The sequence below is a fragment of the Gymnoscopelus braueri genome (genome assembly GCF_963280865.1).
Source record: "Gymnoscopelus braueri genome assembly, chromosome: 1".
Lineage (NCBI taxonomy): Eukaryota > Metazoa > Chordata > Actinopteri > Myctophiformes > Myctophidae > Gymnoscopelus > Gymnoscopelus braueri.
This window is the reverse complement of record NC_137603.1, coordinates 46,882,297-46,905,504: the sequence shown is the minus strand read 5'-3', so window position 1 is coordinate 46,905,504 and position 23,208 is coordinate 46,882,297. Positions and strand designations below refer to the sequence as shown.

The 23,208-nt window shown below is 40.9% G+C and overlaps 1 protein-coding gene across 1 annotated transcript in view; it reads right to left on the bottom strand.

Annotated features, from left to right (window-relative positions):
- Positions 1–108: 108 nt before the first annotated feature.
- LOC308086377 (hexokinase-1-like) overlaps positions 109–23,208 on the bottom strand; it is a 29,934-nt gene continuing 6,834 nt past the window's right edge. The window contains exons 2-21 of the mRNA XM_080429897.1: positions 21,890–22,052; positions 15,946–16,094; positions 15,272–15,391; positions 14,976–15,071; positions 14,406–14,505; positions 13,345–13,528; positions 12,826–12,981; positions 12,537–12,624; positions 12,200–12,345; positions 11,573–11,765; positions 11,317–11,428; positions 9,915–10,063; positions 9,086–9,205; positions 7,653–7,748; positions 7,139–7,238; positions 6,244–6,427; positions 5,089–5,244; positions 4,724–4,811; positions 3,086–3,231; positions 109–2,402 (exon numbers count right to left, since the gene is read on the bottom strand). Coding sequence (XP_080286023.1) covers positions 2,240–2,402; positions 3,086–3,231; positions 4,724–4,811; positions 5,089–5,244; positions 6,244–6,427; positions 7,139–7,238; positions 7,653–7,748; positions 9,086–9,205; positions 9,915–10,063; positions 11,317–11,428; positions 11,573–11,765; positions 12,200–12,345; positions 12,537–12,624; positions 12,826–12,981; positions 13,345–13,528; positions 14,406–14,505; positions 14,976–15,071; positions 15,272–15,391; positions 15,946–16,094; positions 21,890–22,052 — 2,709 coding nt within the window. The 3' untranslated portion in view covers positions 109–2,239. The remainder of the gene's footprint in view (positions 2,403–3,085; positions 3,232–4,723; positions 4,812–5,088; positions 5,245–6,243; positions 6,428–7,138; positions 7,239–7,652; positions 7,749–9,085; positions 9,206–9,914; positions 10,064–11,316; positions 11,429–11,572; positions 11,766–12,199; positions 12,346–12,536; positions 12,625–12,825; positions 12,982–13,344; positions 13,529–14,405; positions 14,506–14,975; positions 15,072–15,271; positions 15,392–15,945; positions 16,095–21,889; positions 22,053–23,208) is intronic.

The following is a 23,208-nucleotide window of genomic DNA, read 5'->3' as shown; positions in this document are numbered from 1 at the left end:
ATTCTTTACCCCGTGGGTGAAAGAAAAATCCCAATGATTTTAAACAATGAATATAATTGTACACCATGATGTGGTCCAAACAAAGTCCAAATAAGAACGTCATTTGAATTGAAACACAGTTGTTTTTATTAAGTGATTGATTGACAGGTTGTGAACAGAAACACAAGTTGAGGAAACTGACTAGGATGGAAAAGAGACAATTGCTAGTAGCCTATAGAAGGTTTCATCTTTGCTGTGCTAAAAAGTTTTATTCAATAGCCAGAATTTGACCCAGTGCAGCCAAACACCATCATCATGGTAACACAGAAAAAAAAAAATCTCTACACTGCATCCGACATGAGCAGCACAGGGATTACCATAAACCCTAAATAACTTCTGCTTCATCAGTCACAAATGACTAAATGTTCTAAATGTATGCAGTATCTTCAAGTTTGACCAAATTCTAGAATAGATTCCAATAAACACAGGGACAACAATAATAAAATACATTTTATCTGAGGTACTGTCGCTACTTGATTTGCAGATTTTCATGAATTTTACCCCTGGTCGTTTCCGTTTTACGGTCATATATAGGCTTACTGTATGTATGAGGTTGTATGAAGGAGTGCATCTCACTGGGTAAGTATAGGATGAACTTTTAAAACATTTTTGGTCAAATTGTTATTATTCCCTTTAAGCGTTCCACTACTGAAATATTCTCACTGGAGCCATATACAGTATATTTCATCTCACTGGCATGTTATAGCTTCAATTTGTGATTTATAATCACCAATAAATAACTGCTGAATCTATGCCGAATGATGTTAAGAATGCTGCCACATAGTAATGCTATGGAAGGCATTGCTACATACAGTATCTGTGGCTATGGTTCAACCAAACGTTGTATACAAATGGCTCTGATTGCTAAGAATGATTAATTCTACTGAGTAAAATATAGGTGGTATTTGGACTTTGGACATATATAGTGTTTTACAGTACACCAAAGTAGTAAAGTAAAATTAAATGTAACACTGAATCTTAACATTCAGCAAGCAAGTCACTATGCATGGCTTTCCACACAGATGTTCCTGTGGAAGAAGTCCCTCGTATCAACCTGCTGATAAATGATTGTTCGATCCCTGAGAGGAATAGCTTTGTACATCCTCCAGTGCAGGACAGATACAGGGTGAGAGAGACATGGCTACAACTGTATACATCATTATTGCAGTAACAGTAACATTCACCCAGTACAAAAATAAAATAAAATAAATAGCACAATCCCATAATATCATAATGTATTATGCCTGGGCGAGAGATTATAAACTTTAAAGAAAAAGTATTCCCTTTTATTCTCATTGGTTATTTGTTTTCTTATTATCTGACACAGCAGAGCAGACTTTGTCAATGACTCTCGTCTAAAGCAGCTTTAAAATGTCCCTTCAGCAATTTCATATTTTGCTAGGAACTAAATCATTCATCTCATTGTTCCATGCCTTGTTGAACGGGACTGCACTTGAGAACAACCAAATGCGCTTCCACCTTTCATTTGCAATTAATATTATGATGACATTGGATATACAGTGTATCTGTACATCAGATCAATAGTCTGATAAATACCACAGTTTTGTTTTCTGAGCTAATTTAACTCTGAGAGTATACAAACTGAGTTCCATTTGTAAACTCTCAGTGTAACAAATGGATAAATTAACACTGAGGATTTGAATGTGTAGTGCTATAATGCTCCCCAGCAGGTGGTGAAGATATAAACTACGGTGGGGAGCATTACAGGAGTGTGTGAACTCTTCATGATTATTCATTTTTGGTTTGTTCTGTACCTGCTCAGTGTGCAAGTTATAGCTCTGTATGCTTAATCTTAGTGAATGCAGACAAACCGTGCAAAATCTTAAAAGTTACTGGTTTGTGTTAAAATGGCAAATTACATCTAAAACATAGTGCTTGAGTGTATTATGTCACAAGAAGGACAAAGCAGTCTCTCCATCTCTGCCATGTGTACACTGGCTGAAGCAGCTATTGGAGTGTGATCAGTTTCAAGCTGTGCTCGATTTCATTGTGGAAGGTAGGAGAAGAGGAGAAGAGAAGAGAAGAGAAGAGAAGAGAAGAGAAGAGAAGAGAAGAGAAGAGAAGAGAAGAGAAGAGAAGAGAAGAGAAGAGAAGAGAAGAGAAGAGAAGAGAAGAGAAGAGAAGAGAACAACAGGGAGGTGTACAAGACCACAGCAGAGAAAGACAACAGAGGTGTAGTTTAGCTACTGTTAAGCTGTTGAGCAGCGAGCTCCTCTCTCATCCGACAGCCAACAGCTGTGATGAGAGCAGCCCCCTTCCCACTCCCATCCTCTGACAGCAGGAAGGTGACGTTACACTGAGGGGCCAGCTCCTTCACTGTCTCATTCATGACCTTGGCGAAACTAGGGAGAGAGAGACAAAGTGTGAGTAAAGTGATAGACTGTCTGGAACATCACCTTGAAACAACAAGCAACAGACAACAGACAGAGACATTAGAAGCCATAACTGGAGAAAGTAAACAATCTGGAGTGAGTTTGTTTACTGTGTTTACTGAGCGGTGAAACTGTCAAAGGAAAAGAGAAACACAAAATCTCATAAATAGTGAATGTGTTTTTGTATGAGTGGGTTAGGATTCAGGTAGAGATTAGAACAGTGAGGCTTAGTTGTTTGGAATTCCAATTCCATATTGTCCTCTTCTAACTGTTCGGTAATGCATTGCACTGGTGAAGTCTTCGTATATTTGTCTTTTGTGTTGTTTATGCAACACAATGTTGATGTGTCTCCAAACTCTCTCTATGCAAGTGTACGCACTGTTAATGTTTCATAGTTTGCCCAATCTTTGTCTTTGTGTTCATTTAAACGCTGAGATTGTACAACTGGGACCAAAGTGTACCAATGGGACCAAAGAGTGTGCAAATAGGCCCAAATGGACCACTAGATCTGTACCAATGGGACCAAAGAGTGTGCAAATAGGCCCAAATGGACCACTAGCTCTGTACACTCTCAGCGTTAAATTACCACTCAGGAGTTTACAGTGCAGTGAAATGTAGTGCTGTGCGAGGGATTGCTAATGAATGCTACTCACTGTGGGTGCAGCTTGTACAGTGTTCCATCAACGCCTACAGTGACGTCCAGATGCTCCAGTCTTCGGTTCTCTCTGATCTTATCGACCACAGCCGCCATTCCTGCCCCACACATCTGTCCTGCACGACGTGACACAGCTCCACATACCTGTAATAATAATAATAATAATAAAAACCTTAATAATACCATATGATCAAAATCTGCGATCCGTAACTTTCATGTCCTATCCGACCCCGGGAAACTTCTTCTCTGAGCTAATACAAAAAGTCAGTTTGGGGGGACGATATATTGCATTTTGAGCTTCATGCAGCACAACTTGTCAACCTGTAGAGCCTGACCACAAGATATAAACTTCTCAATAGAAGAGCAGGTAGACAAACTACAACCACTGCAGTTGTGTTAGTTATATTGTATTAACAAACATTTCTCTAACATACACATCAGTCAAAATAATTTAAAAAATAAGTTTATTCACACATTTTTTTATGGATTACAGATTTAACAGTCCATTTCAACCACATAGTTGAATAATAGGACATGAATGCGTTTACACAGTTTATCACATCTCTGTTATCTCATAAATAGCTCCACTCACACAAGCTCTCGTCACAAGACGAAGCTGACAAAAAGGCGCTGTATTTATCAGTCACAATAGACTGAAAACCACGAAACTGCTGCTCTGTGCCCTATTATGCTCAGACAGGGAAGTGAACTGAACAAAGACTTTTGTTCACAAATATTGGTTTTGTTGCTTAACAACTCAAAAATAAGGGTCAGACGTGCTTATTGTTTGAGTCACAACTTGAATGCACAGAGTTTAACTTGTCACTGATTAAATATGGAAAAGAAACCTCACATTTTAGGGATAGAAATAGCATAGTATTTAGCAGATTAGACACTGCCCACTTTTAAACTGGTTTGCAATAATTTCTGTCTACATTGTAGATACACAGCAGCATTTTGTCATGACTAGAAGGAAAATGAATTGAAAAGATGGATTTCATTTCCCTTGTGCTTCTTTATCCAGACAATAAAAAAAAAAAGATTACTATGATGCTTACTGCTGGTCTCAGGAATGCTGATCTATCCAGGTTAGAAAATAACAGCACCAACAACTTAACAACACGTGACCTGCACTCTCCAGGGGCCAGTTGCACCACCTCACACTAAGTTCAAACTTAGCCTAGTTATAGCTTAAATGGCTTTTAAAAAAGCCATTTAACCCATTAGCCGGGAAAGTATCTGTGTCATTTTTAGATTTCTTAGGCAATTCAAAAATAGCAGATATACAAGCTCATAGACCGAGTGCCGCGCTATGAGCTTGTAGATCTGCTATTTTTTGTTTTTTATGTGAAAATGTGTGCAAATCTTTAAATATATATATATATTTTTTAAATATATATTCAAAGATTTGCACTCATTTTCACGATTTTTCAAAAGAATTGCAGATCTACAAGCTCATAGCGCTATGAGCTTGTATATCTGCTATTTTTGAATAGCCAAAGAAATCTAAAATGACACAGATACTTTCCCGGATTGAATGTGTTTAAGCTATAACTAGGCTAAGTTTGAACTTAGTGTGAGGTGGTGCAACTGGCCCCAGATGCTTTAATCTGTCACAGTCCACAATTTCTCTTACCTGTTTGACTATGATACTGTCATCACAGGTGCTGTCCAGTCCCAGGTGCTGCAGAATGGATCTGACCTGCAGTAGAGCCAGACGATCACTAGGGGGAGACAAATACATGCAGATAGTTAGTTACAGTCAGACACACCCATTATGACAGCACAGGCTTAGAGAATAGCACCATGGGAAGTTTAACATTAGCAGTAAAAATAACCTGAGATGTTTGTTGATACTCTCCAGAACTTTGAGTGATTTGAGTTAAATTTATTGTCTGTTAGAAATGCGTGCGCGCGCGACACACACACACACACACACACACACACACACACACACACACACACACACACACACACACACACACGATGACCTGTTCCTACCTCTCTATCTGTGAGAGGTACTTTGTCTCAAAGATGCCTCTGGTCTTCAGTGTTTCGGAGATCTGACCTCTGAACAGGAAGCCTTTCTTGGTCAGATCAATCAGGATGTTCCTCACAATTTCACCAAGATACATCCCACTGCACATCTTCTCAAATCTGTAACACACACGCACGCGCACACACACACACACACACACACACACACACACACACACACACACACACACACACACACACACACACACACACACATCAATCACATGTGGTTTAATCGATTCAATAACAAGGACACATTCAGTGAATCGTCTAGATTTGACTTGCAGTACAATATGTGTGCTTGTGTGTGTCTAGGCCTTGTGATGTACTGTAATTATTAAAGATAATTAATCGATGGGGAGATTTTTTTATTCCTGCAGCACAAGGAATGGGATTAAAAAAAGATTTGCCCTGCATTGTGCTCACATTATTGTCTATGTTCTATCGTGTATGTACTTGTGTTGGAATGTGAGATTTTGTGTGTGTGTGTGTGTGTGTGTGTGTGTGTGTGTGTGTGTGTGTGTGTGTGTGTGTGTGTGTGTGTGTGTGTGTGTGTGTGTGTGTGTGTGTGTGTGTGTGTGTGTGTGTGTGTGTGTTACTATACTTGTGAGGACCAAATGTCCCCAAAAGTATAGTAGAATTTGAGAAATAGACATTGTGAGGACCATTTTACTGGTCCTCACAAGAAAAATTGTTGTTTTACGATTAAAACCGATTTGGGGAGTTAGGATTAGAATTAGAAAAAGGTTGTGGCTATAGGGTTAGGATAAGATATTTAGACGTTAGGTTTAGGTGTTAGGATTAGAGTTTTCCCTATTTTATACTTAGTTGTGCGGCGATGTCACACAAAATGTTTCAGCTATTTTCAATGCCATCCTATTTTGAGGTCCTCAAGCATAGTAATACAAACATGTACGTGTGTATGTGTGTGTGTGTGTGTGTGTGTGTGTGTGTGTGTGTGTGTGTGTGTGTGTGTGTGTGTGTGTGTGTGTGTGTGTGTGTGTGTGTGTGGGGGGGGGGGGGGGGGGGTGTATCAAACCACTATTTCTCAACAGGAGTGTGTGTTCATGTGTCTTTATATAACTCTCTCTAGGACGTGCCTGTGTGTCAGTGTCTAACCTCTGTTTGCCTGGGTTCAGGGAGAAGTCGTCCACAGTGCGGTCGTACTCTGTCCTGATATCATCAAGGCAGCCATTGTCTCCGAACGCCCCCCACTCCATGTTGACGCACATCCGCCCCTCGTCTCCCTCAATCAGCTCAATGTTCCTCATCTCCTCCATGTAACACGCATTACTGCCAGTGCCTGCACGACAGGTAGATATCATACTGTAATGCTTGAACACTATACCAGTGGTTCTCAAACTTTTTCATGTCAAGGACCCCCAAAATGATATATGTATTTGGCTGCGGACCCCCATCTCAAAAATATTTTGTGCCAGGGATTTAAAAAAAAATGCAGATCTACAAGCTCATAGCGCAGCACTCAGTGCAGCGCTATGAGCTTGTATATCTGCTATTTTTGAATAGCCAAAGTATAAAATAGAGGTTAAAGTGGTTTAAATGATTGTGACGCAATATTAACTAATTTGCCTGGGGACCCCCTGGTACCCCCCCAAGGACCCCTGGGGGTCTCCGGACCCCACTTTGAGAACCAATGTATACTGCACAACCATTGCACAACCAAGCACCACATGTCATTTCTATCAAGAGTTACATGGTGAAGGTGTTATGCTACAAAGTACACATTATAATATCTCATTTGAATTAAGTGTATTGCATTGTATGCACAGTTTTGTTTACATTCATGCTTTGATTGGCAACAAGACCCCAATCCCAACGTTTGTGATATTCACAGAGAACTTGTATAAAGTGAATTGACAATACAATGATTTAAGTGAAAATAGAATAAAAACAGACAGATAGCAATGACAACACGGTCCATGTCAGTCCAGTTGTCTTGAGATGCATTTTTATGAACCAACAGCAAACTGTCATGGAGGAAATGAAAGCTCACCTGCAATGAGTCCAACCTCACAGGTGGGCTCTTCGTAGGCACAGGTCATCAAGGTTCCCACGGTGTCGTTGACGACAGCAACCACATCCAGATCAAACTCCTAAAGAGACAAAGTCACACTCTGAGTATTAGTTAGTATTAGACATTGGCCGTTTAGTTTTATCATGTGGCTAATATACTTTAAATATTACATATTGTTTTTTAATATATCAATGAATCAACGTGAACATTTTTCAAATCGAGTTTTTACAATAGACTTAATCTGATTAACCTATTTTATACTTTGTCGTACAAACAAACAAAAATAGCTGATCTAAAAAATCTAAAAGCTCACAATGCGTTTCTGAGAAAGCAACCATGCAAACTTAGGTTGGTCTGAACTCTGAACTTGGCATGCCCAAATTAGATTAAATTCCATTAGATAAATGATGGCTGTTAAGTCATAATCCTGCTAATGCCCTCACGTATAGAAGACAATGAGGGAACAAGTCTCCTTCTCTTTTGTGTATCCTACCTCTCTCCTCTTGATAGCCTCTCTCAGGAGTCCAACCACATCTTCTCCCTCACAGTCTGTCGCCTTGAAGCCCTTAGTCCATGTCACCAGGATACCCTACACACACACACACACACACACACACACACACACACACACACACACACACACACACACACACACACACACACACACACACACACACACACACACACACACACACACACACACACACACACACACACACACACACACACACACACACACACACACACACACAGAAGATGTAAGTACAACAGTAAATGAATGTAGAAATAGCATGCAGGAGTTCCTACTGAATTCACCATAGATAGATAGATGCTTTATTAGTCCTTGCAGAAATTTATTTTGCGCCAAACAGCCACCAGGACACAAAAATCACAACACATAAATACACAATACATAGACAGATCACACAATACATAAAATCTATTAACTTGGCAATACTACATTCTCACTAGCGGCGACAAAAGCTACAAAACAACCAAGCTTGGACAGCTACATTGCTGCTGAGTTGCCGTTGAAGCGTTTCTCAAACCACACTGCATAAATGAAAAGGGTTAAATAGCACAGTAAACCGGTTAACGGCAAGACTGAGTTTGACTTCCTTTTATGAATGGAGCAGGAATTGTGGGGAGAGATATGGGGAGTGGATATGGTGTAACAACAACAACATGATTGATTGACACTTCATTGCGTCATTGGAGCACTGGAAAAAGTTGCGGCGAGCTCAACGTCTTTTGTAGGGCGTCACGCCCGTCACACAACGACAAGAGTCGGGAGTCAGTTTGTAGATTTGTATCGCTGGCTTCCATTGAAAATGACTTGTAGCCTGTTGTTTTGTCACCAAAAGTATGAATGCAACATAAGACTAATCTGTGAGTCTTATATCGTTGCTGACGGGCAGAAACCAGCTAACTCTTTCCATAAATCAGTGCTATTGAACACCCTTTACGTCTGTGTGTTGATACAAAAAATATTGATCCAATGAAAAGTATTAAAAAGTGCTTCTGACAAAACCAGCTAACTCCATTGGATCCTCAAACTTTCTGCTAAACCAGCTAAGTTAGCTGGTTTTGCTGACTCCAGGCTCAAACCCTGTTTGACCTCCAACCTCATTGTGAGCTTGGAGGTCCATTTAGCTGTACTTATCAATGATGAACAAAACCTCCTAACTCCACTTTTTGTTTTGTTTTTGTCATTTCCTGAAAAATGAACATTTTGGAGTTAGCTGGTTTCTGCCTGACAGCAGAGATATGTAGTACATATTACTTAGGCCAACTATTTTCTGACACAGTGGTTTCAGGGCTTCACATTCATGGAGATTTTATCTGACAGGAAGCGAGAATATATCAGACAGGACGTGAGCACTCGTTGTCAGATATACTATAGGGCACAAGATGTTGTATACTCACAGCATCCAGGCTGGTCTGTCGGCAGGGGAAGGAGAAGGTAAAACCAAGAGGAAGACGAGCACTCTTCATCCCCATGTAGTCCAAGAAGTCACTGATACACTGGACTATATGGTCAAACAACTAAAGAGCAAGAAAGAGTGCAAAAACAAATAATTCATGTTATTGCAAAGTTGCAGTGTGACACAGCTCTGTTTAAGCATTTCTTTATTCCATTTTAATTGTACATACATTTTATTTCTCAGATTAACACTTGCTTCGGCAATGTAAACCTATGTCAATAAAGCCATAGAGCCAAAAGCCAAAGAGAGAGAGAGAGAGAGAGAGAGAGAGAGAGAGAGAGAGAGAGAGAGAGAGAGAGAGAGATGATATACAAGGAAAGATTTCTTCTTCCCCTCTACCAGCAAGATTTTCTCTGCTGATAAAGGGAATTGAATTACCAAGCTTTTAGTAACAAATGCGGAACTGGTGTTTAGTGATAACGGCGTGAAAATGGATCTGCTGCAAGGCAAACCTACCTTACCAGGAAAACAATATTTGTTGCAAGTTTTGTCTTGTTACATGTTCACATACTGTACTGTATGACACAAGGGACAGAGACAGATGGGAGGTCACAGAGGGGACGAGAGGACGAGAGGACTAAAGGTGAAAGACAGGATCAGCTTCAGCCTGGCCAGCGGGGGTGCTAAGTTCAAGTCCATCTTTTAACCACACAGCTAATCCACACCATTACCTGCCTTCAACCCTACATACAGCATCAGCAAGTTTACAAACATCTAATCAAAATATACTTTCTGTTCACTCAATCTGTCTCTAATTTGTCTCATCTCACCTCCTCTCCTGTTCCTTGCATCACTTCCATAGGAATAGCATAGATCTTGTTGTGCATCTCCACTGTTCTTTTCTTGCCAGAGCGGATCTTCACTAGCAGAACTCTGAAGTTGGTCCCGCCAAGGTCCAGCGCCAGGAAGTCACCGTTCTCTGGAATCACACACACACACACACACACACACACACACACACACACACACACACACACACACACACACACACACACACACACACACACACACACACACACACACACACACACACACACACACACACACACACACACACACACACGTTTTGTTAACACACACCTTTGAACTTTTTTGTTTTCTTATACCTTTATTGATAGGATAGTAGGTTGACAGGAAATGGGGAGAGAGATGGGGAGTGAGAAGCAGCAAAGGCCGTCAGGATCGGGACTCGAACCTGCGACACGCTGTCGGGCTACTTTGGAGCCTAGGTTCCCGACCACTATGCCAGTGGTCCGGACCTTTGAACTTTTGATGCGACAATCAACCAGTTCAACTAAATCAACCCATTCCTGTTGTTGAGCAGTTTTTTTGTTTTGGTCAAAGAAGATTAATAATGATTAGGCTTTGATATCAGTTGCAAGCCATATGAATGATGTCCCAGTGGATTAGAAGAGGTTTATTATAATCCTCCTGATCAATGAAGCATTTAAGTCTAAAAGAATGCTTCAAAAACATGTTTGAAACCCAAATCCATGATTGGATGCCTTGGATTAAAGACTTATTTTGCTTGATTGAATACATCATAAAATTCCTTATTGATGCTTTATGATATTGTCTTTTTGAAGAAACAAAGAACTATATTGTGACTTATGATGGTTTATGAAACTTCAAACTAAAAATAACAAAGACGGATTTTGCTTTTACTCTAAATTTTAAAGGAACAGACCACTGTCTATAAGTGGACAAAAGATTGTAAATGTCTCATGTCCTTTAGATTTAACCCTAGGTGCCTATGATTGGCTGACAACTGTCCATCACAGGGAGATGAAACATGTGTATCTGTAACCTGATTGGCTTATGCCCATAATCACCTGATAAAAGCTGCTAATCTGATGGGGAGTGGTCTGAGCTACTCTCTCTCTCCGTGTCACTCACTCACACACACACACACACACACACGCTCATGTGTAAACTATAAGCAGCATGCTTAGGGTGAGTCACTAATTTAACTATTAGCAACGGAATTTGATTATATCAAACAGCCACAGCAGATGAATAAAAATATCTAATTTCGGAAAAAATACTACAGAGAACAGATAATAGTGTGTGTGTGTGTGTGTGTGTGTGTGTGTGTGTGTGTGTGTGTGTGTGTGTGTGTGTGTGTGTGTGTGTGTGTGTGTGTGTGTGTGTGTGTGTGTGTCTGTATTTCACCTGAGCCATCTGGCTTCATTCGTACGTAGGTTGGCAACATCTTTACAGTTGCAATGTCCTGAGTGTTCTTAGACAGGCCATTCTGGATCTCTGTTCTCATACGCTTCTTTACCTAAAGAAATATAGAATTTTCTGGTTATTACACACTCACTCACACACACAGACACAAAAGCATACTCTCCGTCTGTCTCCTGTATTGCTGCGAATGTGTGTGCGTGTGTGTGCATGCGCACATGTTTGTGTGTCTTCCCCTCACCTCCAGCAGCTGATCGACTGTCAGGCGGAATTCCGACAGTGTGTGAGTGATTTGTCGTGATTGGTCAGCGAGTCGGTAGGCCACGGCCGTCACCATGGCGGCGCCTTTCCCACTGCCGCTCTCGGATAGGAGGAATCTGACGTCTGCATCTGGGACCAGACGACGCACTATTTTATGGAGACGACGAGCATATCTAAAAAAAGAGAAGGATTTAAAGACTAGTCCACTTTCCCAGTTACTTTCAAACAATTTTTTATTGTCTTTTCCATTGTTAGGGTGTTAGTTAGGATCCTGGGAGGGTGTAGACCAGTGGTTCCCAAACTGGGAGCCGGAATTGTCAAATATTACGTATAAAAGAGGCAAACATTGTGAAAATAACCGATCTGCGAGGCGTTGTGAGCTTGTATTTTGGCTAATTTCACAATTTTTATCTACGGAACCGAGTCAAACTAAATGTAATGCCTACAATTCCAAGTGCTTGTTAGGGTGGGGGTCCCCAGTTCAAATATGATTGTTTTGGGGGGTCACAGCACTGAAAGGTTTGGTAACCCCCGACGGTGACAAGTTTCACCAGGAGAGTGTAGCACTCGCTGAGGTTTATGTAGAATATATGGTGTTTTAACTCACTGTGGGTGCATCTTGTAGAGTGATCCATCAATGCCCACAGTAGTTCGGAGCCTCCCTGGTCCTTTATTTTCCTTCAGTCTCATCAGGATGGCACCCAGGGTGGCACCTATCAGGTTGGCAGAGCGGGAAGACACAACAGCACATACCTGGAACAGGAGGAGATGAGAGGAGAGACAAGTATAAAATGTAATAATTACATGACAGCTTAATATGACTTCAAATATTGGATGTTGGATGTAACTCAACAACTAATTGTATTTCTCAGTCGACAAATGCTTGCTCAGGGGCAGACTTTTGCCACTACAATAACATTGAAATGAAATGAATTGATGCCTACATGTTGCACTGCGATGCAGTCGTCAGCCGAGGGCTCTACGCCAAGTTTGATCAGAATCTCTTTGGTCCGAGCCAAGCCCTCTTTACTCCTAAAAAAGAAAAAATAACTGAATGAACATCCTTCAATAAATTCACGAACTCTCTGTGTGCGTATCTCAAGAACCTCCCAACCGACATAGAGATCTACATCTATGGGTGTAACAGACGGGTGCAACAGGTACTCTGAGGGTATTGTCTGCATAAATGTATAGTGCAAATGAGCTCAACTTGAATGAAGAGGATGAACTTACTTCTCTATGGCTGAGACATGCTTGGTCTCAATCTTCCCTTTGGTGAGGAGCTCCGGCGTGATCCTTCCCTCAAACAATATGCCCTCTTTAGCCATTTTGACCAGGATGAGGCGAACCAGCTCTCCCATGTACATACCACTGACCAGCTTCTCAAAACTACAACAGACAAAGTGAGAGAGAGGGAGACAAAAGCCTCAGAAACCTTTGAGTGTATCATCCACGAGGAGCTTTTCATTATAGTAGTTCATTTAGGCGTTGCCCCTGGGTTGTTGTTCTTACACAGTCCACGGATGTGAGGAAGGATGTGAAGTAATATAGTATAGTATCATTTTTTCAAGGTTTGAGCAAACCACGTCTTTCTCTGTCTAGGATACAAATACATTTTTCGTTTTACAGGCTTGAGAAGACAGACAGACAGACAGACAGACAGACAGACAGACAGACAGACAGACAGACAGACAGACAGACAGACAGACAGACAGACAGACAGACAGACAGACAGACAGACTTATTACATACAGTTGTTTTCCTGGGTTGAGCGATCCCCGGTCTATCTCTCTGTCAAACTCTGTCCTGATGTCTTCCAGCCTGCCGTCATCTCCGAACGCCCCCCACTCTGTATTCACACACATCCTGCCCTCATCTCCCTCCACTGTGTGAATGTGACGGAGCTCCTCCATGTAGCACGCATTGGTACCTGTACCTGTAGAAAGAAAGAAAGAAAGAAAGAAAGAAAGAAAGAAAGAAAGAAAGAAAGAAAGAAAGAAAGATAGAAAGAAAGAAAGAAAGAACGAAAGAACGAAAGAACGAAAGAAAACGAAAGAACGAAAGAAAGAAAGAAAGAACGAACGAACGAACGAACGAACAAATGAATGAACGAACAAATGAATGAACGAACAAATGAATGAATGAATGAACGAATGATGGGCTGACAGACAGATAATACATGTATTAACATTATTTAATGTGTGATGATCACGCCTGGAATTTCGTCATTTAGAGGCAAGGCCACTTGGCCTTTGGTGTTGTAAATTTTTTGAGGGCACAAAGGCCAAATGCCAGGACAGGAAGACCATCAAATAAAACAAGATTTTAGTCCATTGAAATAATTAATTTAATTTAAGGGTTAAGGATGATTTACATTTTTATATGTAGACTATCTGCAGTGAAATAAATAAATGATGGTATTTACAATCTGATTCATGCTCAGCCCTGCACCAATCAAAGTCACTATTGGTTTAAGGGGAGGGGGAGTTAAGAATTCAGAATCTCAACAAAAGACACTGGTGTCTACATATTGACAAGAAAGAGACAGAGGAGAAAGTCCAGTATGTGTACTGGTGTGTTGTTAGCAAGATAACTTGAGAACGGATGGGCATATTTTCATGAAACTTGGTGGGAATTATCAGGCTCCCCCGAAGAGATGAACACGTTTTGGGTCAAAAAGGTTTTTGCTTTGTTCAATTAATTTATTTGGAGAATATTCCAGGTACTTGAGGTCTTAGGTAATCACTTAAATATTTGTGAAATGAGATATCTTGGTTGCTCAGAGAGTAAGCATGTCTGGTATGTTCAGGTACCAATGATGATGCCGACTTCACAGCGCTGGTCATCAAAGCCACAGGTCATCATGGTTCCCACTGTGTCGTTCACTACTGCCATGATATCAGCCTCATAGTCCTACAAAACACACGTGTACATGTAAACACACAAGCCACAAATACACCACAAAGTTAAACACATACAAATATGGCATTTCTATTTCTGGTCACAAACTCATCATTTTTTATGTAAAGCCCATTGAATTGCCTTGTTGTTGAAATGTGCTATCCAAATAAACCTGCCTTGCCTTGCCATGTATGACTTGATTATAAAGAAACAGCCACTGATCATAAAGTTATTAATTTAGATTTTTTTTCTTTAAAAAAAAAGAATATTGATAGTGAAGTGAAGTTAGACAGGAAAACAGGGAGAGAGAGATGGGGAGTGACACGCAGCAAAGGCCATCGGGATCGGGACTCGAACCAGCGACACGCTGTCAGGCTACATTAGAGCCTAAGTGCCGGGCCATTCAATTAGATCTTTGAGGACCTGTCTGTGGGCAACAGAAAATTACAGGTGAACAAATGCTGCCTTGTATGAAGACTCACTCCGCGTTTCTTTATGGCCTTGTTGAGCAGCTTGACCACGTCCATTCCCTCCACTCCACTGGCCTTAAAACGCTTGGTCCATGTTAGCAGGGTTCCCTAAGGACACAGGGGAGAGAAGGGGGGGGGGGGGGGGGGTGTTTGTTACACAACTGAGTCCATTCCAAAAAGCATAACCCATACAGCATGTCAGAAAGCACGATATTAAAGAACTGCACATAAGAAACTGACTCCATGGCAAACAAAGTGCAACCCAAGTTTACATTTCATCTTGTCTATCTTGTCTTGTTTGACCTTACCTCATCTAGTTTGGTCTGCCGGACGGGGAAGGAGAAGGTGAATCCGACAGGGAGTTTCTTGTCTTTGATGTTCTGTTTGTCCATGAAGTCGCCGAGACACTCTGCCACATGGTCGAACAGCTGGGAAGCGGAAGAGTTGTTTGTCGTGACATCGTTGTATAATTAGTATAATTACTATAATTAGGCTCAATGAGAGAGACACGTCTTCAGGTACTGGAGACCAAGACAGAAAGACCAATGTGCATGTGTGTAGGGATGGGAGGATATAAGATTTTATCACTCAAGATCATTTTAATGTGGTGAATTTCCATTATCAGGATAATCGCGAATATCATCACGGGTGAATTGAAAAAGCTATCCCTCACATTTTTTTCTTTCTACAATGCGTTCTCACATTGGGATTACCTGCTGGGTGAGCCTTAATCTGTACTGAATCTGTAAATATAAGTGTCCTATGATGCAATACAAATATTAGTTTCTCAACAAAATGTACGGTAAGGTGATTCCAGTATACCTTATCGATATTTGAAGAGATTTAAGCATATTTTGATGATTATCGGGATAATATCGTGAATCACAATTATTTTGGCCAGCATTATCGAAATGTTCATATCGTCCCATGCCTAGTGTGTGTGTGTGTGTGTGTGTGCACATTTCTGTGTCATTATACCTACTCTTGTACCAGTGCCACACATGATATCTTCAGGTGTGTCGTAGATCTGACTGTCCATCTGCACGGTCTGTTTCTTCTCGTGGCTCACTCGGACACGAAGAATCCTGAAGGCACTGCCTCCCAAGTCCAACGCTATGAAGTCTCCCTTCTCTGTGGAGAGACGGGTGGGGGTATAGAGACAACAAAGGTGACTATTATGTATATTTTGACCATCATGATCAGAATCCTTAAGTTACTGGCATATAGGTTTAGAGGGGTCTCTTTTCCCCACAAACTGCGGGTAAGACACAGAAATTACAGCTTGCAGTAATTTTGTGTTTGGGGTTTGGGAACCACTTTTAACCTGGCACCCCTATTTGGGCATGTCGTTAAAACTTTCGTGAAAACTTTGCTTATAGATCAGCTATTTTCATCGAGTGAAGCTGTCGTACGACAAAGTATAAAATAGGGCGTTAATAAGTGGTTAATGTACTAACCAGGGTGAGTGGAGTGTATCTGCTATAATTCAACCAAAACCACACACAGCTCTCAAAACATTCTGTTGGAAATCAGTGTTGTAACAACAAGGTGCGGTCTATGAACAAAGTGAAAGTATAGGGAGTGTCGAGTGAAAGCTCATATTTACTTTCTTATAGCCTCAGGGACATCTCAGTTCTGAAACTGAAATGTTAGAGCTAGGTCAAACCTGGCACTTACTCAAAATGCTATGAAGGTCTTTATTAATTTAGGCTATCACCTAAGAGCCTATCAGAGTCTCACTTCACCTGGTGTTTTAGTTGGAACAATCCACTAAAGTAAAAAATATAAATGTGACACCTCATCCTTAAGTGCGAGTGCAAGAGGAAGTGTAAATGCTGTTGCGTTGTACTACAGTATAACACCTGGAAAGACGTTAACACTGATGCAAAGGAAGCACTTTACTGCTTCTTATCGGTCCAATAATATGACTGCCTTTCTTATCACAGCTCACTGGCAAGAGCTCAACCATACTGTATCAACTATTGATAAGATCCCATCACTTCATAGCAGATATGATAGTTGAAATGTCACTAGTGGCACCTAGTCATTTATCCTTAGGCATCTCATATCACATATCAATGCCCAGCCTAACCCAATTGTGTGTGGACCCACTACAAGTTTATAAAAACTATACTTTGTTTAACCACTTAAACCCTAAACCATTTGTGGACCAGGATCCCCCAGGGGTCTGTACTTGGCCCCCTCCTTTTTTCCCTCTATACAGTACCTCTAAACCGATCTACAAGCTCACAACGTGTCGCATGATGCTAGGGTTCATTAATACAGAATGCAGCATTACAAGGATATAATGGTCCACTGCTACAGCTGATGTCTATATGACGGTATACTGTTATACAGACTGAGTATACACTTTTTTTTAAAACAAACTAAACTAAACAAAAGACTGAGACACCATTTGACAATTTATCAGTGCAATACCCAAATGACAAACGATGCAATGAAGAGTGCAGAAATAATCATGCTATAATGTTGATGCCTCGATGGTATGTATTTTCTGTCTTTTTAGATATGCTTTGCGTCAGAACAGCGTTTGCAGGAGGGAACACAAGGCCAGGAATATTTTGTCAAGTTAGAGCACGCTAACTTAACATTACTTATCAAAGAGGAATGTAAACACATAACAGCGAGGAGAGGAGAGGAGAGGAGTTGAATTTCACTGTGTTTACTATCCACTAAAAGGACTCTAAAACCCCATTTAAGTGATTATTGCTTTTTTGTTGTGTACTGTGATTACATGGCTACCGACAGTAGAATATGTACTCGTGTAGCCAGACAAACACTGTATAATGAACAAAATCCTGGTTGTGTTAACACATTTATTTTGTCTTTTGAGTGTACAAACTTTGTGTAAAATCAGCTTGTTACTAGCCCATTTAGACCTGGAACACCCATTTGTTGTTATACCTTTCAATAGCAATATAAATATAGCTGTTGTTTTTTATTAAAAACTGAAGTTTTCCCAGAAAAATGTGGTCAGGATTTTAGAATCGGCCTCGTGGTACTAAATGGGCTAGTCTAGGGTAACTCTACGGTCAGTGTCACTGTCTTCTGTAACCATAGCAGCAGGATTAGCACTAATCTTTGATGGGATGAGGGAAGGGTATGTCTGTATCCGCCCCTGAGTGAGTGTGTGTGTGTGTGTGTGTGTGTGTGTGTGTGTGTGTGTGTGTGTGTGTGTGTGTGTGTGTGTGTGTGTGTGTGTGTGTGTGTGTGTGTGTGTGTGTGTGTGTGTGTGTGTGTGTGTGTGTGTGTGTGTAGAGAGTGAGAGTGTGTGATACAAAAAAAGATAAGACACTGCAACAGAGAGAGAGACAGAGACATACTAAGCTAGCCCAAGATTTCTGGCTATGACTGCCTTCCAAAGTTTGCGGGCCCTGGGTAGGCAACCCGGCCTGGCGAAGACCTGTACTCGGCGGAGCACACTTTTCTAGTTACGTTTGTGTAAAAAAATAATATTTAAAAGAAGCTCCCTATCTGTCTCTCTCACCAACTAACTTGGTCCTTGACATATGGCAGCAGTGGTGGCATCAGTCGGTAGAGAGCACATGAGATTGTAATTCTTTTTTTTTTGTTCCTTGCCAACCCCCCCCCCACTGATGAGCCATGAATCGTGGCAGAGGAAGAGGACCGCGTGGAACACAGTCGGATCCAGAGGAGCAAGCAGATGGCACAGCCCATGGACCCCCTGGACGGGGCACTGAGGGTGAAACCAGCAGAGAACTAACACTCGCGGACCTGGCTGGCAATCTTCGTACCACATGAATGAGCAGGAGTCCTGGACTGCTCATCTGAGGGAAGAGTCAGCACGCCAGGGGATGCAGTGGATGAAGAACACCAATGGACGCATCACAAGGTGGTACTGGCCATGCCACCCTTCCGTTTTGTGGTCCAGCACATCCCTGGTGGACTCAAGGTGACCTCAGACTAACTCTCTCGCTGTTCGAGAGCTCCGAAGGGGCATGGCCACACCAGCAGCCACACATTAAGTCGCTAAAACATTGTGGAAACTTTTCTTTTTTGGTTTCTTAATCTAGTTTTCAGCAGTACATAATACAAACATAAATGACTACACACAGAACCGGTTAAATTACATACTGTTATTACAAAAGATACTGATGAATAGGCTACTGATTGGGGTGCATATACATTTAGTGAACCTTTGTTAGGGTCAAGTTGATTTATCATTAGCCATTATTGATTTATCATCAGTTCTGATGAGTGCTGGAGTTGGCTGGCCAAGGAAAGAAGGACCAGCTGCTTCAGATCTGCCTATAAGGAGCTGATGGGTTAATTGGACTGCACCATGTTCCCTTTGATTATGGGGAGGGCCTGCCCTGCTAGTTTGAATTTACTATTATATTTTTGAAAAAATGTGTTTGGGATATTTCAGTTGCATTGTAATTTCATTAGTTAATATGAGTTAGTGATGTAGTAGTTTATGTTATTTGTAGTCTGTTTAAATGTTAGTCTTGTCTATCCCCCTTTTGTGTAAGAGTGGACTGATCGGGGCATCCGCTGGCCTAGCTGTCCAGGCGCAAACCACATATGCTGGTAATCCAGCTTGACAGCATGTCGCGGGTTTGACTCCCAACCCTGACGACCTTTGCTGTATGTCATTCCTGTCAGCCTATTTTCCTATCAATAAAGGCAGAAAAAGCCCCAAAAAATACATTAAAAAAAAAAGAGTGGACTGATGACCCACTATATTATGTTGCCCTCATGTCTAATTTTGGTTAGGTCAGTCGAAGCCAATTTTAATATAGGATATTGTTTGGGTAGAAATTGACTGCTTTTAGAGATAAATGTTTTACTAAGGAAGAAGACAAAGACACTTCATATTCTGCCAGAACAATATAGATCTCAAGGAGACATTCTCACACAAACAGGCTAATAATGTTTTAATCCTGTGTAGGGGAGCAGAGATTGTAAAAAATATGAGATGTCACATTTGAGGACAATGAGAACCAGACACTAGTTTACAAAACATGGCTAAGTCATAGATTATGTGGTTTTGTAATTATGCAGGAAGTCAGTAACTCAACACACTTTGTTAAAGTTGCAGCTTTTTGCATATCCTGTTCCTTGATGTTTGAATATAGGAGGTTTGAGGAATTCCCTCTGTGACATTGTGGCCTTGCAATCGTCCTTTGAATCATGAACACTCCTACCTCCAGATGAAAGAGCTGATTTTATATATTAGACATGATGCTCTACCACCCACTACAGTATATAGGATCACAGGAGAGGAGATTGAAGTGGTGAGGAGTATAAATATCTTGGTCTTATTATAGATCACAAACTATCCTGGGACTGGTGTGCTGATGTTATTTTTAACCCATTAAGACCTGGAACGCATCCGTGTCACTTTTAGATTTGAGCTAAAAAGCATTATTTTACGCTTTGGCTATTCAAAAATAGCAGATCTACAAGCTCATAGCGCGGCACCGAGTGCTGCGCTACGAGCTTGTAGATCTGCAATTTTTTTGAAATCTCGACAATCTGAGCAAATCTTTGAATATGTACATGGTCTTAACACATTCCACGCCAGAGTTTAATATCATAATGTACTCACCAGTGCCAGCGATTTATTGTTGTTTTTTAGTTTTTTTCACCTCGCCACAGACCTCGCTAAATACCTTAAGATCGCGCGTTCAACTGTTTGTAGACACACAGGGTAGCTGTGTGAGTGGCCCAGAGAAGACATTTTCAATCGGCGATCGTCCATTTTGCAGTAGTCGCAGTTTCTATTAAACAGCGTTCAGCGCGGAGAAAAACAACACCGGAGATAATGGCGGATTAGCGGAAGCTTTAGAGCGGCGGCGGATGGGAACGAAAATCTTCGATTGACGTTCATTTCCGTTTCCGGTGTGCTACAATGAAATGTGTCACTTCGCACAGAACTACGCGACTGGCACGCTGCGCAATTATTTAGGTTCGCGTAGAACTACGCGATTGGCACGCAATGTGTTTATGGGTTAAGAAGGACCAACAGCGCATGTACTTTCTTAAAAAGTTGTTAACGTTGATAAAATAAATCTCACTATCCCTTGTTATTGTACTGTATGCTTGTCTGAACATTCCAAAATCACTCACAAGAACAAATTAGGAAAAATTGTGAAGGCCTATGGGGGGAATCATGGGAGGCAGCAGGCCATAACCAGGCTGACTGAGAAGGCAGACAATTAAGGTCTGCATAGATAAATCTAACCACTTGCAGTGGAGTTCCAGCCCACTCCCTTCTGGTCAGAGGTAGATATGCCCAAATCAGAACCAACCAAGCAAAGAAATAAATGTATATCCCAATAACTAAATTAAGATGCTGTAGCCATGAGGATTCTGAATTAGGGGATGTGAAATACATGGACTTAGAGAAAGGGGGTGTCAACAATGACACACTCTATTGAGTTCAGCTTAAAGTGGCACTATGTGACTTGTTTATGAATAATATATAATTTTGTTCAATCTGTAGAGTATGTTAATACGATATAACATATAGAATTGCAGTGGTTGTATTTTGTCTCCCTGCTCTTCTATTGAGACATTTAGATCACAGGATCTGACACAAATTTTGACCTGAAGGTCAAGATTCAATTTATCCCCTGAGCAAGCAGACAGGCTCTATTAGCTCAATGGTAAAACACTTGTGCAGGAAACCGGGTTCAAATCCTGGGTAGAAGAGGAAAGTTACATAGCGCTTTAAGTCACGAGTTTGATGACTTGAGACTTGAGATGAAAGTCTCTTTGTGTTGTTGAGAGCTAAAACTAAATTTTCTTTTTTTTAAAGTAAAACCTATGCTAATATGATCCATTAGTTATTAAGATTAAATGTGTGCCACATTTTGAGAGTGGTACTGAGCGGAGATAGTCGTTGGGACAGGGTTAGAGTTAGCATTGGAAATGCTTACCTGAGCCATCAGGGATTGAACGAACAAAAGTCGGCAGCATCTTCAGCATGGCAGTGTGGTTGGTGTCACGACCCAATCCACCGCTCAGCTCCCTGCGAAACCGGTGCATGACGTCCGATAGCGTCTCATCAGAGAAACGCATATCGTACAGGTACTTGTCGATCTGAAGGAAAGAAATAAGAATGATGAATTATTACTACAAAAGCCACTCCCACTATTAACTCTGCTTCTACTATTTTTGGAGACTCAAATGTTTATATTTAGCCATCATACAACAAAAAATGTTGTAAATGTTGTAAATTTTAATGTAAAAAATAATATCCACACATAAGTCAATCAATTCAAAATTGACACACAAGAGACCAGAAAGAACAGGATTTGTCACATAGTAATTCTAGCACTAGTACACAAGAGCACATTCTTTACAGTCATTATACTGTAGGCATATGGTAGTGGTTCATGCATTCTTGTAACTAGGTTGAAAAACTGAAAACAGAATAGGAGATTACTAAAATAGCTGATTTATTTATGTATTATGTCACACAACCCGTTTTGACAAGTGTCGTTTAACAAAAATGAAGTAGGCTAAATACAATTGACAAAAGTGTTGTTGCACTTATCACAACTTTAAACAATCAAACCAATTTCTGACAAAGCACAGCTAGATAGTTTTATGGGAATTATCATCACGAGTTCACGACTGGAACTTCTCATTGACCAATCAGACTGGCTGATTGGTCAATCAGATTGGTCAGAATGTCCATTGTGTAGAATATGGGAGCCACACATCCACAGCTTCAGCTGTTTGACACAAGATGTAAGATATATAGCCCTACATGGTGAAATCAATTGTTGCATCATAGCACATTATCATACAGCAAATAAAGGATTGGGGATTTCTGGATTGACACACATGCGCACTCACAGGCATGCACGTACGCATGCTTACGCACACACACAGCAGCTTGCACTGTAGACGTCATAGTGGAATTTAGCTTTTTTTTAACTGTGTTTCCTGTTTAGGCCAGTACAATGGCCTTGTTTCGGGACCATGTGAATTGCAAGTTGTACTTGCTATAGACTCAAGACTGATGAGTTTAATTGATACTGCAGGCCTTAGCATAGCTGTCTTAAATGTTGTCAACATCTTAGGGTGATGTCGAAGGACAGTGCCAGGGGTTGTTTGGGTATGCAATGCATGGAACATAATGTTTCGGTCATATATGAGACCAAATGGAAGTTACTTTTTCATATCCACACAGCCAGTTAGTAATTACTTGTAGCAGCAGTGTTTTGCTATTACAGACAGAAATACACTG